The 22412-nt window shown below is 45.3% G+C and overlaps 1 protein-coding gene across 1 annotated transcript in view; it reads left to right on the top strand.

The window, feature by feature from the left end:
- The window catches only part of LOC126199565 (ankyrin repeat and SAM domain-containing protein 1A-like), a 131009-nt gene that overhangs the window by 93696 nt on the left and 14901 nt on the right, over positions 1-22412 (top strand). The window contains exons 7-8 of the mRNA XM_049936487.1: positions 17303-17557; positions 21448-21606. Of these exons, the coding sequence (XP_049792444.1) occupies positions 17303-17557; positions 21448-21606 (414 nt within the window). The remainder of the gene's footprint in view (positions 1-17302; positions 17558-21447; positions 21607-22412) is intronic.

The following is a 22412-nucleotide window of genomic DNA, read 5'->3' as shown; positions in this document are numbered from 1 at the left end:
TCGTGATGATCATTTTTCCCTATGTAGGTGGGAGCCAACAGAATGTTTTCGCAATCGGAGGAGAAAACTGGTGATTGAAATTTCATGAGAAGATCCCGTTGCTACGAAAAACGCCTTTATTTTAACGACTGCCACTCCAGTTCACATATCATGTGTGGTGTCACAAGGCTTAGGCCTGTCCCACCCCTCTTTAAATCGACCAAGACTTATACGAAAAATTGTAAGAACAGTTGGTATTGTTATGTTCTTCAAGTTTGTTTTTTGGGTTTTCAGAAATACTGTGGGAAGAAAGTTTATTTATGTTGCAGATAACGTGGAAGACGTTGCCCAACGATCACCACGAAAGTTCGACGTAGCGGTAAGTGGGCAAGGAATAAAACGAATGGTGCAAACTGCCGCGAGCCATGGAAGAGCCTGGGCCGCGAAGGCGTCGAGCTTCCTAGGTCGTTGTTGGACGACGTCAAAGGAAGAGATATTCTGCTTTCTCTTTGTAAACAGATCGATCGAGTCTTAAAAGGTTCATGTAAAACGTGTAGGCGAGTGCCACATTAGGTGGGACCCGATGCCTGTATTACTTCCACAGTTATTAAAAAGGTGTTAAACGGCAAAACCAATAGTTCATCATTTATATAGATAAAAAGTAGTAAAGATATAGGAAGGTTGCGGCGTCAGAACGAAAGGTGATACATCGCTCAGCAACGAAGAAGGAAGTAAACCGCGGGTGTTACGTGTTGAAAACAAATCAACGGATGAAACAGTAAGTCTATAATTAAGCACGAAGACACGTAACACTGCACATGTCTGTGACACTATCTCCTCTATTTCGCGATAGTACAAAACGAGCCGCCCTTCTTTGAACTTTCTCGATGTTATCCGCCAGTCCCAACTGATGCGGATCCCACATTGCACAGCTATACTCCAGAATAGGTCGGACAAGCGTGGTGTAAGCAGTCTCTTTAGTAGACCTGGTGCACCTTCTAAGTGTTCTGCCAATGAATCGCAGTCTTTGGTATGCTCTACCCGAAGCAATATATTCGGAATAGATCCAAAGGTCGCAGTCGGAGTCGATTCTGGATTTGTAAAAAGAGAGGCGTGTTCAGAAGAATTATATCATACGAGGGGGGACCCAAAATAAACCGGACTCGGAGGGCGCTGCCACTCGTAGACGTAGTGCAGTGTTCTCACGCTAGATGATGTTAGTAGAGACCTTCATGAAACAGCTGTGCAGACGGCGTCAGTGTAGAGCAGAACGTGCAAGTGTGATATTGTGTTTCTCTGACTGTTGACGGGTTACCTCTGCGAAGTCGTTATGACAACTTTAAAAGAGCAAAGAGTGTGTGTGAAATTTTGTTTCCTACTTAAAAAACTGCAATGGAGACACACCACATGCTTCAGGAAGCTTTCCAGGAGGACGGTATGAGCCGCACACAGATTTTCGAGTGCTTTGGGCGCTTTAAACGTGGTGAGATGTGTGTTGAAGACCAAGCTCGTTCTGGACGCCCTTCAATATCGCGAAATGAGGAGAACATTGAAAAGGTCCGCCAAAAGATCTACGAGGATCGTCGCCAAACGATCGACCAAATTTCAGCAGAGACAGGAATCAGTTGGAGTTCTTGCCAGCGGATTTTGAGTGAGGATTTGCACATGAGACATGTTGCTGCTAAATTTGTTCCGCGCCTTCTCACACAGGAGAAAAAACCATCCGCATGAATGTGTGTCAGGACTTGAAAACAGAGATTGAACGTGGTCCAAACTTCTTGAACAAAGTCACTACAGGGGATGAGGGTTGGTGTTATGGGTATGACCCAGAAAACAAACAAGCGCCAAGCCAGTGGAGGACTCCCAACTCTCCCAGACCAAAAAAAGCAAGGCAAGTGAGGTCAAATGTGAAGACGATGATCATTGTCTTTTTTGATGTTCGTGGAATTGTGCATCGGGAATTCGTACCCCCTGGCCAGACTGTTAACCATCACTTTTACTTGGATGTTTTAAGGCGTCTGCGAGAGGATGTGAGGAGGAAACGCCGGGAACTTTGGCGATCAGGTGACTGGTTTCTGCATCACGACAACGCTCCAGCACACACTGCCTTACGAGTGACCCGCTGTTTGGCATCTCAGAGGTGGTCTGTCGTTCCCCACGCTCCGTATTCGCCGGACCTAGCCCCGTGCGACTTTTTCCTATTTCCACGAATGAAAAAAAAACGCCAAAAGGGGAGCGTTATGACGATGTGGAAGCGATAAAAACAGCTTCGCAAAGGGCACTGGACAATATCAAACTTGAGTTCCAAACGTGCTTCCAACAGTGGGAAAAGAGACGTGACAAATGCATCGCATCTAATGGAGAGTATTTTGAAGGTGACTAAAGTAATTTTGTACAAAGGTTCGTCAATAAATTTTTTATGACAACAATCCAGTTTCTTTTGGGTCGCCCCTCGTAGTGTTTGAATGATTTTCATGTTTTGTGTAGCATCATTCAGTTTTACTAATCTTAGTCACTCATTGGAAATGAATTCGAAACGATTTTGTTTTTGCTTTTTATATCAGGATTGTAAAGTTTTTGAGGGAAAGACGTTGTTGCACCTCTGAATCAAGTAATCCAAAATTAGGTGAAAAACGTTTTCAGTTCGCCACTGTAATTGTCACCTCCATTTTACTGAGCAGCGCCAAAGGCACTGTCCGCGAGAAGTGCATTAGGAGCGCTCGCAGGCCGGATTAACCGGGACCGGGCGGCGGCCACAGCCGTAGCTCCGCGCGCAGGTGGAGGGCCGTCGGCGGCCTCACAGGCACTGCCGCCGTGACGTCACGTGCGCAATCGCGCTCGGTCGCTCGCGACGTAACAGGCTCAGTGCCGGTCCGCTGCACAGCCCGCCCCCGGCACTCCGCCGCCCCCGGACGCCTCCAGCTGCCGGCCGGAAAATAATGCAGCCAGCCCGCGGGCTCAAGGGGCTGCAATAGCACGCGGCGCCTAGGCGCTCACACACACTCCCATACTCCACCAGCACATTGTTTCATCACCTACGTAGCTTTTCTTCGTGCACCGTGACACTCCTCCATATCTCCACATATCTTCTCTCTGTCAATACGACCATTCGCTTTTTCGAACTTCGTGGTAGCTTGGTGTGTCTGCAAGTTTGAATTGCCGTCTTTTTGAGGTTACGTGCTTTACTGTCGCTACAGGAGAGGCCTTTTTGGAAAATTTCTTTATTTTTCCCTCAAAACTAACAGCCTGACGAAAAATGTGATACACCGACAAGGCGAGGAGAAAACGAAATGATACTTCACAAATGAGAGGTTATTATAGTGGTGACAAAGTTATGTAAATGATGAGCCAGACAGTAGGAGATTTTACTTTATTATATGAACTTTCAAAGGGTAACTTCATTTTTCCATTGCGGCCAAGCCACGGCCGGCAGTGTTAGCTGCCTGTAAATTCTTTCGTCCCACGGTCTAGTAACAGGAAGTCAGCACCGAGGAAGGGCACCTTGGACACGCGCTTCTCTCCTTTGCTGACGAGGTAACGCCGCCCCAGACGTTGCTTAGCAGGCAACGCTCTGGAAAGTTCCATGCCGCCCGCACGGTTTGCTCGGTCCTGACCAATCAGGGCGGAGGAAGCCGCGTGGTGCGTCGAACATACCCGGCCGCCCTTCGCCGGGCTCGCTCTCTTGTATTCTTGCTCACCCGCGAGTCGGATGCGCGCCCTGTAGCATTGAACATCTCCCGCTTCTCCCGGTGCTGCAGCACTGTGGACTTAGTTTTGGCAGAGAACCACTTTCGGTAGCTTCGCGAACAATGTTTCGCCAAACTCTAAGCTCTGGCTCACCCTAACCTCCCTAGGCCTATGTAGCCCCTTTCAACATGCTTTATCCAATAAATGGCCTTTCTCTAAAAATTACCCTATTATTCCATAACGCCGACCGCCTGCCCATACGCTCATCCTGTACAGTTAAGTCAACCTTGCAATAATAGCTCACTTATCAGTACGAGACTGCAGCTTTTCTGCCGTGGATGCCTCCACTGCTTCGATTTGGAAGTGTGTCATAAAGCTGTTTACTCCTGACACAAGCTGGACCACAACTGTTGTATCTGGTGCCTGATATCCTCGGTATTAGCACTAGGACGGAGTTGACGACCGTGCTGGTCCCATACGTGTTCTATGGGGGGGGGGGGGGGATATGGAGATCTCGCTGGCCATGAGAGTACCACAACACGACGCAGATAGTTCATAGAGATACGTGTCGTGTGTGAACGAGCATTGTCATGTCGGAAAACGACCGTGATATTGTCTACATCTACATCTGCACATTCAGACAGTCTGCTTTCTCAGCAACTTCCTAATATGTTTGTTGTACCAAGGTGGATCCTTTCTCTCCCCTATATTTTTGCTAGGCACACATTTCTCTAGCACGTGGTGGACGATACCTTTAAATTCCGACCAAAGATGCTCAATGTATTTGTGTCCCGCGGTGAATGCTTGGAGCTGACTATTAAGATATTGATTAATGGCAGTTTTATTTGCTTTCCCAAACATGAAAACTCTACGCTGGCCGGCCGCAGTGGCCATGCGGTTCTAGGCGCTTCAGTCTGGAACCGCGCGACCGCTACGGTCGCAGGTTCGAATCCTGCCTCGGTCATGGATCTGTGTGATGTCCTTAGGTTAGTTAGGTTTACGTAGTTCTAAGTTCTAGGGGACTGATGACCATAGATGTTAAGTCCCATAGTGCTCAGAGCCATTTGAACCATTTGAACTCTACGCTGTTTCTTTGTTTTTTTTTCGACTTTGTAAGTAGGCTGTTTAGATTATTATATTGGTAACGCCACGTAGCACTCTGTATGAAAATCACTGGCTGTGCCGTGTGCAGTCTGTGGCTGATTTGCATTGTTGTCTGCCATTGTAGTGTTGGGCAGTTGGATGTTAACAGCGCGTAGCGTTGCGCAATTTGAGGTGAGCCGCCAGCAATGGTGGATGTGGGGAGAGAGATGGCGGAGTTTTGATAGCGGATGAGTTCTCTATCAAAATCTTTCATTTGCTAACTATGCCTATCAGTAGTTAGTGCCTTCAGTAGTTAGAATATTTTATTTAGCTGACAGTAATGGCGCTCGCTGTATTGCAGTAGTTCGAGTAACGAAGATTTTTGTGAGGTAAGTGATTGATGAAAGGTATAGGTTATTGTTAGTCAGGGCCATTCTTTTGTAGGGATTTTTGAAAGTCAGATTTCGTTGTGCTAAAAATATTGTGTGTCAGTTTAGTGTTGATCAGAATAAGTAAAGAGAGTAATGTCTGAGTACGTTCAGTTTTTCTCAGCTGTTTGAAAAGCAAATAATGTAAGAGGTTTATCAGCACAGTCATTCATTAATTTTTGTAAGGGGACGTTTCAACTTCCACTGACATAGAAACCACAACGACATTATGATCGCTAATACCTTCTTCTAGATTAACTTCCTCAAAAAGATCAGGTCTGTTTGTCGCCAAGGTATCTAATATGGTCCCATCTCGAGTTGGTTTTCTAACTAGTTACTCAAGATTGTATGTTGAGAGCGCTCTTAGAATAACTTCACACGAGTCTTTGCTTCTGCCCCTGTGATAAACGTGTAATTTTCCAAGTCAGTGGATGCCAAATGAAAGTCTCCACCTATAACTATTGGGTAATTTGGATATTTATTTCCTACGTACTCAAGACTTTCCCTTAAACGTTCTGCGACGTTTGTTGCGGATGCTGGTGGTCTATAAAAACATTCTAATACAATGGTCAATCTGATTGACATCTTTATACAGACGAGCCAGTACCGATGTCAAGAGATATAACACATGAAGACGCGGTATGTCCATGACGTCTTGTGTGTCGTATCAGCTCCCTCAACAACTATCAGCCGTGACGTGAAGCCATACTCAACAACTCCTCACACCATGATATCAGGAGTAAAACCGCTGTGCCTCTCGAAAACATCGGCAGAAGTGGATCTACTACAGTTCGGCACCATATTTGACAACGATGGTCATTCGGTATAGTGCAGAACCACGATTCTTCACTGAACACAGCAGTTCATGCTCACAGATCTCGAAAACTTCAAAAGCAGCCGTCTGTGTCGTGTTAACGGCAGTCTGCTCATGGCTGCCAGTGTCCGACCAATGGTGTGGACTAACGTAGACTGTTGCAGAGAGCCCACTGTTTATTCTCGGATGGCAGGCGCAGATGCGAAGGGTATAAGATCTGCATACTGTGTATTGTTACTTTTATTGTATTTTATGGTTTTATAGATAAGATCAGTACGTATTTTTGGTTTTCGAGCGGTGAATTGAAATTTCCACTGAAACTAAATAGACCTTAGGTATGTTTTGTCGTGTGGTGATGTGTTACTAAAGAGCTGTGGCAGATTACTTGTTGCGTGCTCTTGAGTCAGTTGAAAGTCGCCGTGTTTATTTACAGGTTCGTTCGCCAATCTCCACAACGACTCCCCAACTCCACGACGACGCAGCGTACCTGAAACTTTCAATAACATTTTGAATGACTAGAAAGAGTAATATTTACGATCGAGACTCACCTAATTGTTTATGAGAGATGAGAATCCGTTTATTTCTTCCTTGAATACAACTTTTCCTCATACTTCCTAGTTATTAAACGTAATTTTCACAATTGTAAGTTCCCTCTGTCTTTATCCGAGTAAGAACAAAATCGGAGTCATTAACATTACATTGAGCAACAGAGATTAAAAAAACAGAGACAATGCAATGATAATGTTCGCTTTTCTTATGCAAGAAATACGTCCTTGCCTGCTATACACAGCACAATATCTGACGCAGTTATTTCCGTAATAAAATGTGTTGTTACAACTGAACGATTATACCAGCCAGACAAACGGGTCCACAATGAGGCCCCTTTAAACTCCAGTCAGTCATTGATAACTCTGTCTCACGCGAATATGTGATTTCTGCGAGTCCTTCATTGTGATAATTCAAAATCTGACGCACTTCACGCCCCTTATGTACGCTACCAGACCTAGTAAAGCACTAAACTCGAACAACACTCACGCACTCTGCCGGCTGTTCTACCTGTTACACGGATTGCAACACTTTCCATTTACTTACCCACCAATGATGTGTGTGTGTACGAATTCCGCTGATATCGGATCATGTCTTCTACATGCATCAAATTTTTTATCAGGCAGTATATCTTAACATGTTTAGGAGTCTTTCATTTTTTTAAAATTTTTATCTGATTTGTAAGCTGTATTACATTACTAATACCCCTGCAATTGTTCGGATTTTTATTTTTCTAGCCTTGAAAAGAGAGTTGACTTTCACTAAGCCCCATTTGTCACATGTTTCCTTTAAGCGTCAGTCAAATGAACACGAACATTTGCCACAATGGGGCCATGCAATGGTTCCATTCCAAAGTCATCACCACAAGCATTAAGACAATGATCCCACTGGGCGACGAGACTATCAGTCCCTGTGTCGTAGAACGCGGTCGGCCGCTGACGGATTCACAACCACACCCGCTCTTCCACTTCCTCGTCTGACTGAAACGGACGTCCACGAATGTCTTTTGCTGGTCGCCAAGGATGAGAAAATCAGACGGGGAAATGGGTGGGCTGTCCGAATGATGCTGTAGTGTTTCCCAACTAAATCACTGAAGCGTAGCCTTCGCCCGATTGGTAATGTGGGGTCGGGCGTTATCGTGCGACAGTATGATTCCATCCGACAGCACCCCTGAGCGCCGCAGTTTCTGCAAAATGCCTTCAAAGCGCTGCGTATTGAATTGATTCTGGTCCCACCCTCGAGGAACACGACAAGCGTAGGAATCGTCCTGTTTGTTGCACGATGACACCCTTCCTCCTGCCCCCTCCTCCCCCCGTCCCCAATCGGACGAAAATTACGCTTAAGCGATTTGATCTGGAACTCTGCAACATCTTCCGTACTGCACATACCTTTTGTAAGTAGGCTTTTCACGGTTTTATGTTGGTAACGCCACGTAGTGCTCTGTATGAAAATCACTGATTGCGCTGTGTGTAGTCTGTGGCTGGTTGGACTCATTGTTGGAATATTCGCTTGTGTAGTTTTGGGCTGTTGGATGTGATCAGCCCGTAGCGTTGGGCATTTGGAGGTGAGCCGCCAGCAGTGGTGGATGTGGGGAGAGAGATGGCAGAGTTTTGAGCGGACGATCTGGACGTGTGTCCATCAGAAAAAGGAAATTTGTAAGATTGGATGTCATGAACTGATATATTTTATGACTTTTGAACACTATTAAGATAAATACATTGTTTGTTCTCTATCAAAATCTTTCATTTGCTAACTATGCCTATCAGTAGTTAGTGCCTTCAGTAGTTAGAAACTTTTATTTAGCTGGCAGTATTGGCGTCTCTGTATTGCAGTAGTTCGAGTAACGAAGATTTTTGCGAGGTAATTGATTCATAAAAGGTATAGGTTATTATTAGTCAGGGCCATTATTTTGTAGTGATTATTGAAAGTCAGATTCCGTTGCGCTAAAAATATTGTGTGTCAGTTTAGTGATGATCAGAATAAGTAAAGAGAGAAATGTCTTGAGTGCGTTCAGTTTTCCTTAGCTGTTTTAAAATCAAATAACGTAGAAGTTTACCAGCACAGTCATTATTAATTTTTCAAAGGGGACGTTTCACTTTCACCGTGTAATTTTGAGATTTTTGGCAACCAAAACAAAGAAACGCGTGGACGTCGGTTTCAGCAGGATGAGGAAGTGCTAGAATGGGTGTGGTTATGTATGCTCAACAGCCGACGGCGTTCTACGAAACGGGAATAGGTCGTCTTGTCTACCAGTGGGATAAACGTCTTAACGTGTGTGACGATTATTTTTGTTTGGAACCATTCCATGGCCCCGCTGTGGCGGGTGTTCCCTTTTCGTTGGACTGCTCCTCATACATTCCTAACTAGGAATCGAAAAAATTTAAATATCTCAATTTTGGAGCGTACCTCCAAACTTAGCGCCAGATTTACTCCATTTTCCCGTATGCATTTCCATTTTTCGGCGTTGTTGATTCCATTTTCAATTTTAACTTTTCTAGCTCCCATGTATCAGGTACGTTACTGTGACTCTATAGCTTCTTGCAGTGCGTTTAGTAAGCATAAACTGATCGTTGTGATAGAACTATGATTCTGCAACTTCAGTCTTTTAAGGTTCAAATGGCTCTGAGCACTATGGGACTTAACATCTATGGTCATCACTCCCCTAGAACTTAGAACTACTTAAACCTAAGTAACCTAAGGACAGCACACAACACCCAGTCATCACGAGGCAGAGAAAATCCCTGACCCCGCCGGGAATCGAACCCGGGAACCCGGGCGTGGGAGTCTTTTAAGGGCTCGCACTATTTGTATGCAAATGTATCATATCAGTCACTGTGTCGATGATACGGAGAACACCAAAGAGCTTTCACATTCTAAAGATGAGGTGGATTAGGCTGCTGAATAACACATCAGCTGACAATGTTTGGCTCAATAGGTAAGCTCCGTATGGGCGGTACACACTTTATTTGCTGCCACTTGTGGAATTGATCCTCCTATTGATGCTAAGGCTTGGATGATAGTGACACAGTAACGGCACTGAAAGCATAGTAGGTTGACGGTGTCCAGCGACTTCACGCTGATGAACTTAGGCTAAGAAAGGATGTTCTGAATAACAAAATATTCATTTTATTAAATAGAGTAGATAATGACTTACTTAAATCGATAATATTGTGAGTCTTAACTGTTCTTCATGAACAGCTCCACACTTCATTCATTCAACTATCGTTCATTGTGAAACCATATTTTCGAGCAGAGAGTTCGGATCCTTCGTTCCTTTCAACTCCTGTCTGGGAAGTTTGCATTCGGGAATCTCTCCTGGTGTGTGCACAGCATATTCGAGAAGATTGTCGCATGTTTAACGACCTATGATGAAAGGTTCTGCTCTTCTTGAGATCTTCTGTATATAGACTATTAATTCTATCTGCTTATGTTTCCAGACAGAAGAGCTGTGGTCAAGAGTCGGTCGAACGGTCAATAACAACTTTAAAGATTCCCTGATACCTCATGATGTGTCCTATGAACCGACACCTCATTTAGGCAAGTTGCGCCGTGAGTCATTTTCTCCGCAGTTCGAGTCAGTACCACCTCATCGTTATTCGCTCTACCCAACTTATCTTCAGCATTCTCCTCTAGCACAACATTTCAAAATCTTCCATTCTGTTCTTCATCTGAACTGTTTATTGTCCACGTTTCGTTTCACTCCAGAAAAATACCTTCAGCAAAGGCTTCCTAATATTTAAATTTGTAGTCTACGTCGTCAAATTTTTCTTTTTCATGAACGCTTTTAGTGCTACTCTCAGTGTGCACTTAATATCCTCTCTACTTTGGCCAGCTTTAATTGTTTTGTTGTTCCAGTAACTAAACTCATCGACTACTTTCAATGCCTTATTTCCTAATATAATTCCTACAGCATCGCCTAATTTAATTCGACTACGTTCCAGTAGCTTTGTTTTAGTTTTGTCAGTGTTCGTCTTACAATCTCTTTTCAAGACACTACCTATTCCGATCAGCTTTTCTTCCAAGACATTTGCCGTCTCGGGCAGAATTAAAATGTCATTGGCAAATCTCATTTTTTTTATGTCTTCTCCTTGTACTTTAATTTCGTTTCGACATTTCTCTTTTGTTACCTTTACTGCTCGTTCAAATTATCTGTCCGGAACGACACTATCCGTAAACTTACTGCCAGTAGCTGGGGCTTCCATGAAAACGTGCTCTGTATATCTGCCCTGGAACTATGCCTCTCTGTAGCAGAATACGCAGCACCATTTTGATGAAAGTCCACACGCTAAACAGGAGGACACTGTGTTGAATGAGACTGGCAGCCTACGACCAATTACTGCTACCTACATTTTCAAATTATGGCTGCAGTGGCGTCTGACATCCGCAAAAGAGCAGTCACAGAAATCAGGAACTCGATCCCAAGCACCCCCTTTTTGTCTCTGTAAGATAGAATTTGTCTGTTTAATATATCACCGACACCTGAGGTAAAGGCAGGATTGTCCCCATTTCGTTCAGTGCTGCGGTACTACTCCAATGTTGAAGAGCTTCTGCTATGCTAATATGAGTTAAGATGGGGAGCTTCAAGATGGCCTGAGGTCTGAGTTGGAGTTTGTGTTACGGAGGAAGACATACTACGGTAATTCATTCAGCTGGTTTAGTTGCAGTCCCAGTGTGGCGCACTGGTCAGCGCCTGTTCTTAGTGAACAGGACACCCATGTTCGGATCATAGCGTTGGTACAAATTTTAATTCACTGCTTCGGTCTCTATTCATCATCATAGGTAAATTTGAGACTTGATATGTCTCTGGAACATACACTACTGGCTATTAAAATTGCTACACCAAGAACAAATGCAGATGATAAACGGGTATTCATTGGACAAATATATTATACTAGAACTGACATGTGATTACATTTTCACGCAATTCGGGTGCATAGATCCTGAGAAATCAGTACCCAGAACAACCACCTCTGGCCGTAATAACGGCCTTCATACTCCTGGGCATTGAGTCAAACAGAGCTTGGATGGCGTGTACAGGTACACCTGCACATGCAGCTTCAACACGATACCACAGCTCATCAAGAGTAGTGACTAGCGTACTGTGACGAGTCAGTTGCTCAGCCACCATTGACCAGACGTTTTCAGTTGGTTAACAATATGGATAATGTGCTGGCCAGGACAGCAGTCGAACATTTTCTGTATCCAGAAAGGCCCGTACAGGACCTGCAACATGCGGTCGTGCATTATCCTGCTGAAATGTAGGGTTTCGCAGAGATCGAATGAATGGTAGAGCCACGGGTCGTAACACATCTGAAATGTAACGTCCACTGTTCAAAGTGCCGTCAGTGCGAACAAGAGGTGACCTAGACGTGTAACCAATGGCACCCCATAGCATCACGCTGGGTGATACGCCAGTGTGGCGATGACGAATACACGCTTTCAATGTGCGTTCACTGCGATGTCGCTAAACACGGATGCGACCATCATGCCGCTGTAAACAGAACCTGGATTCATCCGAAAAAAAAGACGTTTTGCCATTCGTGCACCCAGGTTCGTCGTTGCGTACACCATCGCAGGCGCTCCTGTCTGTGATGCAGCGTCAAGGGTAACCGCAGCCATGGTCTCCGAGCTGATAGTCCATGCTGCTGCAAACGTCGTCGAACTGTTCGTGCAGATGGTTGTTGTCTAGCAAACGACCCCATCTGTTGACTCAGGGATCGAGACGTGTCTGCACGATCCATTGCAGCTATGCGGATAAGATGCCTGTCATCTCGACTGCTAGTGATACGAGGCCGTTGGGATCCAGCACGGCGTTCCGTATTACACTCGTAAATCGACCGATTCCATATTCAGCTAACAATCATTGGATCTCGACCAACGCGAACAGCAATGTCGCGATACGATAAACAGCAATCGCGATAGGCTACAATCCGACCTTTCTTAAGTCGGAAACGTGATGGTACGCATTTCTCCTCCTTACACGAGTCATCACAACAACGTTTCACCAGGCAACGCCGGTCAACTGGTGTTTGTGTTTGAGAAATCGGTTCGAAACTTTCCTCTTGTCAGCACGTTGTAGGTGTCGCCACCGGCGCCAGCCTTGTGTGAATGCTCTGAAAAGCTAATCGTTTGCATAACACAGCATCTTCTTCCTATCGGTTAAATTTCGCGTCTGTAGCACGTCATCTTCGTGATGTAGCAATTTTAATGGCCAGTAGTGTATAATTTATCTGATTAATATACTAAGGGGGAACTTAATGCATAGAACATCAGCAATTCCATCAGTTCTAGGAACTGACCAAACAAAGCTATGGCATAGTTCAGTAACCGAAAAGGTCTCAGAAATGCTGTACTGATCCTTCTGCCATGTGTTTGTTGCTCGTTTGTGTCGGCAATGTTATTAGAATAGCATTGATCGCTTTACCCATTTGCTGAAATAAAGCAATATTTCAAAGAAATGGAAATTTTACAAACAAAAGTACACTCCTGGAAATGGACAAAAGAACACATTGACACCGGTGTGTCAGACCCACCATACTTGCTCCGGACACTGCGAGAGGGCTGTACAAGCAATGATCACACGCACGGCACAGCGGACACACCAGGAACCGCGGTGTTGGCCGTCGAATGGCGCTAGCTGCGCAGCATTTGTGCACCGCCGCCGTCAGTGTCAGCCAGTTTGCCGTGGCATACGGAGCTCCATCGCAGTCTTTAACACTGGTAGCATGCCGCGACAGCGTGGACGTGAACCGTATGTGCAGTTGACGGACTTTGAGCGAGGGCGTATAGTGGGCATGCGGGAGGCCGGGTGGACGTACCGCCGAATTGCTCAACACGTGGGGCGTGAGGTCTCCACAGTACATCGATGTTGTCGCCAGTGGTCGGCGGAAGGTGCACGTGCCCGTCGACCTGGGACCGGACCGCAGCGACGCACGGATGCACGCCAAGACCGTAGGATCCTACGCAGTGCCGTAGGGGACCGCACCGCCACTTCCCAGCAAATTAGGGACACTGTTGCTCCTGGGGTATCGGCGAGGACCATTCGCAACCGTCTCCATGAAGCTGGGCTACGGTCCCGCACACCGTTAGGCCGTCTTCCGCTCACGCCCCAACATCGTGCAGCCCGCCTCCAGTGGTGTCGCGACAGGCGTGAATGGAGGGACGAATGGAGACGTGTCGTCTTCAGCGATGAGAGTCGCTTCTGCCTTGGTGCCAATGATGGTCGTATGCGTGTTTGGCGCCGTGCAGGTGAGCGCCACAATCAGGACTGCATACGACCGAGGCACACAGGGCCAACACCCGGCATCATGGTGTGGGGAGCGATCTCCTACACTGGCCGTACACCACTGGTGATCGTCGAGGGGACACTGAATAGTGCACGGTACATCCAAACCGTCATCGAACCCATCGTTCTACCATTCCTAGACCGGCAAGGGAACTTGCTGTTCCAACAGGACAATGCACGTCCGCATGTATCCCGTGCCACCCAACGTGCTCTAGAAGGTGTAAGTCAACTACCCTGGCCAGCAAGATCTCCGGATCTGTCCCCCATTGAGCATGTTTGGGACTGGATGAGGCGTCGTCTCACGCGGTCTGCACGTCCAGCACGAACGCTGGTCCAACTGAGGCGCCAGGTGGAAATGGCATGGCAAGCCGTTCCACAGGACTACATCCAGCATCTCTACGATCGTCTCCATGGGAGAATAGCAGCCTGCATTGCTGTGAAAGGTGGATATACACTGTACTAGTGCCGACATTGTGCATGCTCTGTTGCCTGTGTCTATGTGCCTGTGGTTCTGTCAGTGTGATCATGTGATGTATCTGACCCCAGGAATGTGTCAATAAAGTTTCCCCTTCCTGGGACAATGAATTCACGGTGTTCTTATTTCAATTTCCAGGAGTGTATTTCTCTTTAAAGACGCTTATTTAAAAACGAAAAAATTTAGCAGTGCTGTTATAGTTAATATATATTATGGTTGTTGTTGTGGTCTTCAGTCCTGAGACTGGTTTGATGCAGCTCTCCATGCTACTCTATCCTGTGCAAGCTTCTTCATCTCCCAGTACTTACTGCAACCTACATCCTTCTGAATCTGCTTAGCGTATTCATCTCTAGGTCCCCCTCTACGATTTTTACCCTCCACGCCGCCCTCCAATACTAAATTGGTAATCCCTCGATGCCTCAGAACCTGTCCTACCAACCGATCCCTTCTTCTTGTCAAGTTGTGCCACAAACTCCTCTTCTCACCAATTCTATTGAATACCTCCTCATTAGTTATGTGATCTACCCATCTAATCTTCAGCATTCTTCTGGAGCACCACATTTCGAAAGCTTCTATTCTCTTCTTGTCCAAACTATTTATCGTCCATGTTTCACTTTCATACATGGCTACACTCCACACAAATACTTTCAGAAACGACTTCCTGATACTTAAATCTATACTGGATGTTAACAAATTTCTCTTCTTCAGAAACGCTTTCCTTGCCATTGCCAGTCTACATTTTATATCCTCTCTACTTCGACCATTCTCAGTTACTTTGCTCCCCAAATAGCAAAACTCCTTTACTACTTCGTCTCATTTCCTAATCTAATTCCCTCAGCATCACCCGACTTAATTCGACTACATTCCATTATCCTCGTTTTGCTTTTGTTGATGTTCATCTTATACCCTCCTTTCAACACACTGTCCATTCCGTTGAGCTGCTCTTCCAAGTCCTTTGCTGTCTCTGACAGAATTAGAATGTCATCGGCGAACCTCAAAATTTTTATTTCTTCTCCATAGATTTTAATACCTACTCCTAATTTTTCCTTTGTTTCCTTCACTGCTTGCTCAATATACAGATTGAATAACATCGGGAACAGGCTACAACCCTGTCTGACTCCCTTCCCAACCACTGCTTCCCTTTCGTGCCCCTCGACTCTTATAACTGCCATCTGGTTTCTGTGCAAATTGTAAATACCCTTTCGCTCCCTGTATTTTACCCCTGCCACCTTCAGAATTTGGAAGAGAGTATTCTAGTCAACATTGTCAAAAGCTTTCCCTAAGTCTACAAATGCTAGAAACGTAGGTTTGCCTTTCCTTAATCTAGCTTCTAAGATAAGTCGTAGGGTCAGTATTGCCTCACGTGTTCCATTATTTCTACGGAATCCAAACTGATCTTCCCCGAGGTCGGCTTCTACCATTTTTTCCATTCGACTGTAAAGATTTCGCGTTAGTATTTTGCATCCGTGACTTATTAAACTGATGTTCGGTAATTTTCACATCTGTCAACACCTGCTTTCTTTGGGATTGGAATTATTATATTCTTCTTGAAGTCTGAGGGTATTTCGCCTGTCTCATACATCTTGCTCACCAGATGGTAGAGTTTTGTCGGCACTGGCTCTCCCAAGGCCGTCAGTAGTTCTAATGGAATGTTGTCTACTCCCGGGGCCTTGTTTCGACTCAGGTCTTTCAGTGCTCTGTCAAACTCTTCACGCAGTATCTTATCTCCCATTTCATTTTCATCTACATCCTCTTCCATTTCCATAATATTGTCCTGAAGTACATCGCCCTTGTACAGTCCCTCTGTATACTCCTTCCACCTTTCTGCCTTCCCTTCTTTGCTTAGAACTGGGTTTCCATCTGAGCTCTTGATATTCATACAAGTGGTTCTCTTTTCTCCAAAGGTCTCTTTAATTTTCCTGTAGGCAGTATCTATCTTACCCCTAGTGAGATAAGCCTCTACATCCTTACATTTGTCCTGTAGCCATCCCTGCTTAGCCATTTTGCACTTCCTGTCGATCTCATTTTTGAGCGTTTGTATTCCTTTTTGTCTGCTTCATTTACTGCATTTTTATATTTTCTCCTTTCATTAATTAAATTCAATATTTCTTCTGTTACCCAAGGATTTCTACTAGCCCTCGTCTGTTTACCTACAAGATCCTATGCTGCCTTCACTACTTCATCTCTCAAAGCTACCCATTCTTCTTCTACTGTATTTCTTTCCCCCATTCCTGTCAATTGGTCCCTTATGCTCTCCCTGAAACTCTGTACAACCTCTGGTTTAGTCAGTTTATCCAGGTCCCATCTCCTCAAATTCGTACCTTTTTGCAGTTTCTTCAGTTTTAATCTACAGTTCATAACCAATAGATTGTGGTCAGAGTCCACATCTGCCCCTGGAAATCTCTTACAATTTAAAACCTGGTTTCTAAATCTCTGTCTTACCATTATATAATCTATCTGAAGCCTGTCAGTATCTCCAGGCTTCTTCCATGTATACAGCCTTCCTACTACTGATCTTTATGCCACGTGTTTGTCGCTCGTTTCTGTCGACATTGTTATTAAAATAACATTGATCGCTTTTCTCATTTGCTGTAATAAAGTAATATTTAAAAGAAATGGAAATTTTACAAACAAAAGTATTTCTCTCTGTTGTTGTTGTGGTCTTCAGTCCTGAGACTGGTTTGATGCAGCTCTCCATGCTACCCTATCCTGTGCAAGCTTCTTCATCTCCCAAAAGACTTATTTAAAAACGAAAAAATTTAGCACTGCTGCTATAGCTAGTATATATTTTGGTTTTTAACCTAGTTATTACTAAGAAAATAAAAACACCTGTCATAACTGAGACCAAACAAATACCGAAAAATACCGGTTATTCAGTACTCAAATACCGCTACCGTTGTTAACCGGTCGTTTTTTCCCTTGTCTACTTACTGGGAACGCACCTACTTGTTGATTAAGTGAACTGGTCGCGTGGCCGCTAACGCCGCCCCCGCTTCTGTCCGCAGAAGAGTAACATCCAGCAGCTGAAGGACGAGATCCGCGAGAAGCTGCCGGCGTCGGCCGCCTCCGCCTCCGCCCCCGCGCCGCCGTGCGGCACGCTGGGCCGCCCCCGCAAGGCGCGGCCGGCGCCGCAGCCGCCGTCCGACCTGTGCATCCGCGAGCCGGCGCAGCTGCTGGTGGGCGTGCCCTCGGCGCTCACCACGCGCTGGCGACACCGGCCGCACGCGCTCGTCTCCGGAGCCGTCACCTACGTCGCCAACGTGAGTCTCCGGCCGGCACCGCTCAACTGTTAATTACTGCGTATCACAGTCTGCATTCCAGAAGGGAGAATGCTATTTATACATTCACACATCAAATACACTCATGCTCATAAATTAAGGATAATGCTGATACGTGCTGAAACAACGCTCTGATGGTTTAAATCGCCTCGGGGTATGACCATGCGATGTACTTGACCTGCCGTCGTCGCATGATGGCGCTGGCAGCAGTCCATATACGCAGAGGTGTGTTGGTGCATGTCAGAATACGGTGCAGCGAGTAAGTGTGCAGACGTTTTCAGACGTGCTAATGATGACTTTGTGTTGAAAATGGCTCAAAGACCACATATTGATGATGTTATGAGGGGTAGAATAGGTAGAATACTACGGTGACTGGAGGCTGGTCAAACATAGCAGGTCGTAGCACGGGCCCTCCTTGTACCACAAAGTGTGATCTCCAGATTATGGCAACGATTCCAGCAGACAGGAAACGTGTCCAGGCGCTACATTACGGGACGTCCAAAGTGTACAGCACCACAAGAAGATCGATATCTCACCATCGGTGCCCGCAGAGGGCCACGTAGTACTGCAGGTAGCCTTGCTCGGGACCTTACCGCAGCCACTGGAACAATTGTCTCCAGACGCGCAGTCTACAGACGACTCAACAGCCGGCCGGTGTGGCCGAGCGGTTCTAGGCGCTACAGTCTGCAACCGCGCGACCGCTACGGTCGCAGGTTCGAATCCTGCCTCGGGCATGGATGTGTATGATGTCCTTAGGTTACTTGGGTTTAAGTAGTTCTAAGTTCTTGGGGACTTATGACCTCAGAAGTTAAGTCCCATAGTCCTCAGAGCCATTTGAGCCATTTGAACGACTGAAAAACATGGTTTATTCGCCCAGAGACCTGCAAGATGCATTCCACTGACCCCTGGTCACAGGAGAGCCCGTAAAATGTGGTCTCAAGAACAAAGAACATGGTCATTGGAACAGTGGTCCCAGGTCATGTTCATGGACGAGTCCAGGTATAGTCTGAACAGTGATTATCGCCGGGTTTTGATCTGGCGTGAACCAGGAACCAGACACTAACCCCTTAAGGTCCTTGAAAGGGGCTGAATGGAAGTTGTGGTTTGATGGTGTGGGGTGGGATTATCATTGGTGCACGTACCCAAAAAAATGGCTCTGAGCACTATGGGACTTAACATCTGAGGTCATCAGTCCCCTAGAACTTAGAACTACTTAAACATAACTGACCTAAGAACATCACACACATCCATGCCCGTGGCAGCATTCGAACCTGCGACCGTAGCGGTCGCGCGGTTGTACGTACACCCCTGTATGTCTTTGACAGAGAAACTGTTACAGGTCAGGTGTATCGGGACGTCATTTTGCAACAGTATGTCCGCCTTTTCAGGGCTGCAGTGGGTCCCACCTTCCTCTTCATGGATGATAACGCACGGCCCCACCGAGCTGCCATCGTGGAGGAGTACCTTGAAACAGAAGATATCAGGCGAATAGAGTGGCTTGCCTGCTCTCCAGACCTGAACCCTATCGAGCACGTCTGGGATGCTCTCGGTCGACGTATCGCTGCACGTCTTCAAACCCCTACGACACTTTAGGAGCTCCGACAGGCACTGGTGCAAGAATGGGAGGCTATACCCCAGCGGCTACTCGATCACCTGATCCAGAGTATGCCAACCCGTTGTGCGGCCTCCGTAGGTGTGCTTGGTGATCATATCCCATATTGACGTCGGGGTACATGCGCAGCAAACAGCGGCGTTTTGTAGCACATGTGTTTCGGGACGGTTTTCTCAACTTATCTCCACTACCGTGGACTTACAGATCTGTGTCGTGTGTGTTCCCTATGTGCCTATGCTATTAGCGCCAGTTTTGTGTAGTGCTATGTTGTGTTGCACCACAGTCTGCAGTTATCCTTAATTTATGAGCATGAGTGTAGTACAAGTATTAAATAACAAAATATCGCCAGGTATTAATTTTTTTGTGATCTTTTCTAGAAGTTTCATTGTGTAGATCAGGTACCTCTCTTAGAAGGAGAGGTCCCCAGTGGTGTTTAAGGTGACATTCTGTACTCAACAGCCGAGGTCCCGCAACCGTCTGTGGAAAGATGGGCATACAGAGACATTAGAGGTTCCCGCTGCGTCAGATCTGAGAGAGTCATGGTTTACGTAGCCATTGTATTAAATTCCGTTTCGTTATTGCATTTTCTGGTGCCACTTCGCGTGCACTTCACGTAGAACTTACAGGTGGAATGCGTTGGCGGAGAGCTGACAACCCGTTGCTTGTCACCGCAAATATTTACGTTGTGAACCAGTAATACCAAATTTTATGTTGGTATGACGATGAGCATAGTTCTAAAATTGATGGGTCTTATCTTGGTAAAGGCATCTGGTAACTGAAGGTTAACAATCTGTTAACTGAAAGAATACTAAACATAAAACGAGTGCTACGTGCGCGTGAGAAAGATCTCATCGATGGGACACGGACGTCGAAAAATGAATAACATAATAATTAAACAGCAAGAAGATGAGTTGGATCCTTCATGTCGGATATTAGGACGACGTAGGCTGCCATTGATGTGATAGAAGTAGCAGATTTCAGGGATAATTCCACGGCCTGGGAGAGAAAGGAGATTAAATTTCCCTGCGAAAGATGTGGAGTGTTTGGAGACGCAAAGAAGGTAGAATTTGATGTTACAGACGAGCCAGCGGACTGGGGTGCTCGAGGACAGACAGCCTGTTACATGACAGGGCAGTAGTGTACGGAGCAGGTGTGGCAGGCGTTTGAGGAGGCGTGAAGATTTTATTAGCAGATACGTGATGTGGGTGAGAGAAGGTAGTCGGACATAGAAAGCGGGACAAAGTGCATCTCATCAAATTATATGAAGAGAGTAATAATAGATGAAAGGGGACTAGATCCAAAGAACGTTGACAGGGATGATAACCGAGAAAAATGAGGCTCTTGTATGTGTGGATAATGGTCGTGAAATTTATTGCCACGTCCCATCAATTAGTAGCTTCAGTATATACTGGCCCCATTTTCTTTCCTTGTAGGGGTTGTGCTATATCCACATACACAGTGATAAGAAGTGACAAGCATAGACATTTATCTGGATGTCCTCTCTGTCATAATTGCGACCAATCGACGTGATGTAGAATGAGTCAGATTCACAATTACAGTACCTTTTGTGAGAGAGAAATATGGAAATGGTCGACCATTTACACGATTCATCGGAGGGTATTTTTTTAAACAAATATTCAGTGTTTTATACTAAAAGATGTTCAGTTTTTCTCTCTCCTAAAACACACACAGACACAGACACACACACACACACACACACACACACACACACACACACTCCATATTATTACGTATTCAGAAATTCTTCTACGGAGCAAAAGGGGTTGTCAAGTCAATTTTCACGTTTCTTCTCCAAAATTTGATATTATTCGCAAGGTAGCATTAGTATATGCACTTAGTGAGAGCAAACTTCACTCATTTTATTTGCTTTATTTAATGTACCGTATATCTGATTTTTAACCCTTCTTATATAAACGTAAAAACACCAGTCTAAGAGAGTAAGATGAATGTGAATGCCTAGAAAGTGACTGGTTGCTGCAAATGCGTACTCGGAGATGTTTAAGCACGACATTAAGGTGACCTTGAAATCTGCTATAAAACATAAATTTTTGGTTTATAAATTTTATCAGGATAGATTACATGATATATATAATGTATGCGGTACCCCAGGAACAAATATGTGTCGATTTACAAATATTGTTACGAATATCAATACCATTCCGCGCATAAATACAAAAAATTTGGCAGTTTCTAACACATGCAACAGCAGCTGAGAGCTCCTGCTTGGTTTTTCTTGCAGTACCTGGGTTCGACGCTGGTTAAGGAATTGCGTGGCACCGAGTCGACCAAGAAGTCCATCCAGAAGCTGAAGAAGACGCCAAGGGAGTCTCGTACCACGCCCGACATTGCGCTGTGCATCTCGTACCGCGGCGTCAAGTTCCTCAACACCGTCACCAAGGTACGGCGCCTCACAACGGCTGCGGGCGAGCGCTAGAACTTCTCCTGTGTTGGACATGGTGGTGTGACGTACCTGTTCTGTCCATAGAGGATCACTTTAATAGGAGGATTACCATACCGCCAACCGGAGGCCTCAGACAAGGCTCTATGACACCTGTTCTGTTAAAAAAAATTCTGAGTGAAGTTCTTAAAGAATGGATGCAAAAGTATGGAGGGATAGGCCTAACATAGATGAGGATTATTATCAAGTTTACTATTCGCTGATGATCAAATAATTTTAGCTTTAGGTGGCTATGATATTGAATACACGATGAAGGAAATCTTAGAAACATACACTAACGCCGTACTGACAGTAAATTTTTCTAAAACCAAAGATCTTTCTTTGGGGAGTAACAATAAGACAGTATCATAGATGGAAAACTGTTGGCGCATGTCAGAATTATAAATACCAGGGAATTACGATCTCAAATGAGAGATCCAATTAACAAAAAATAAGATAGCGGACAACAGAAGCTAAACTAACAATCACTCATCTGAATTCCATCCTTTGCTAATGTAACGACCCTTGTTTATTCCTTTCTTACTTCTAAATTTCGTAACCATTGTCGACTCGTATTATGAGTGACAAATCGTGCCTTTTATACTGCTTACCATAACCTTGAATGGCTGTCATAGTATATAACTACGAAACCGCAAATATCACAGTTTGCACTTTGAGAACTGCTTTTACTGAAACTGAAAGCTTTTATTAACGTTCCGCTTGTAAACCTGTTTAATTATAGTTAAGATTTCGTAATTGCACTGGAA

This window comes from Schistocerca nitens, chromosome 8 (genome assembly GCF_023898315.1).
Source record: "Schistocerca nitens isolate TAMUIC-IGC-003100 chromosome 8, iqSchNite1.1, whole genome shotgun sequence".
NCBI lineage: Eukaryota > Metazoa > Arthropoda > Insecta > Orthoptera > Acrididae > Schistocerca > Schistocerca nitens.
The sequence above is the reverse complement of the archived record's forward strand: the minus strand, read 5'-3'. Positions and strand labels throughout refer to the sequence as shown.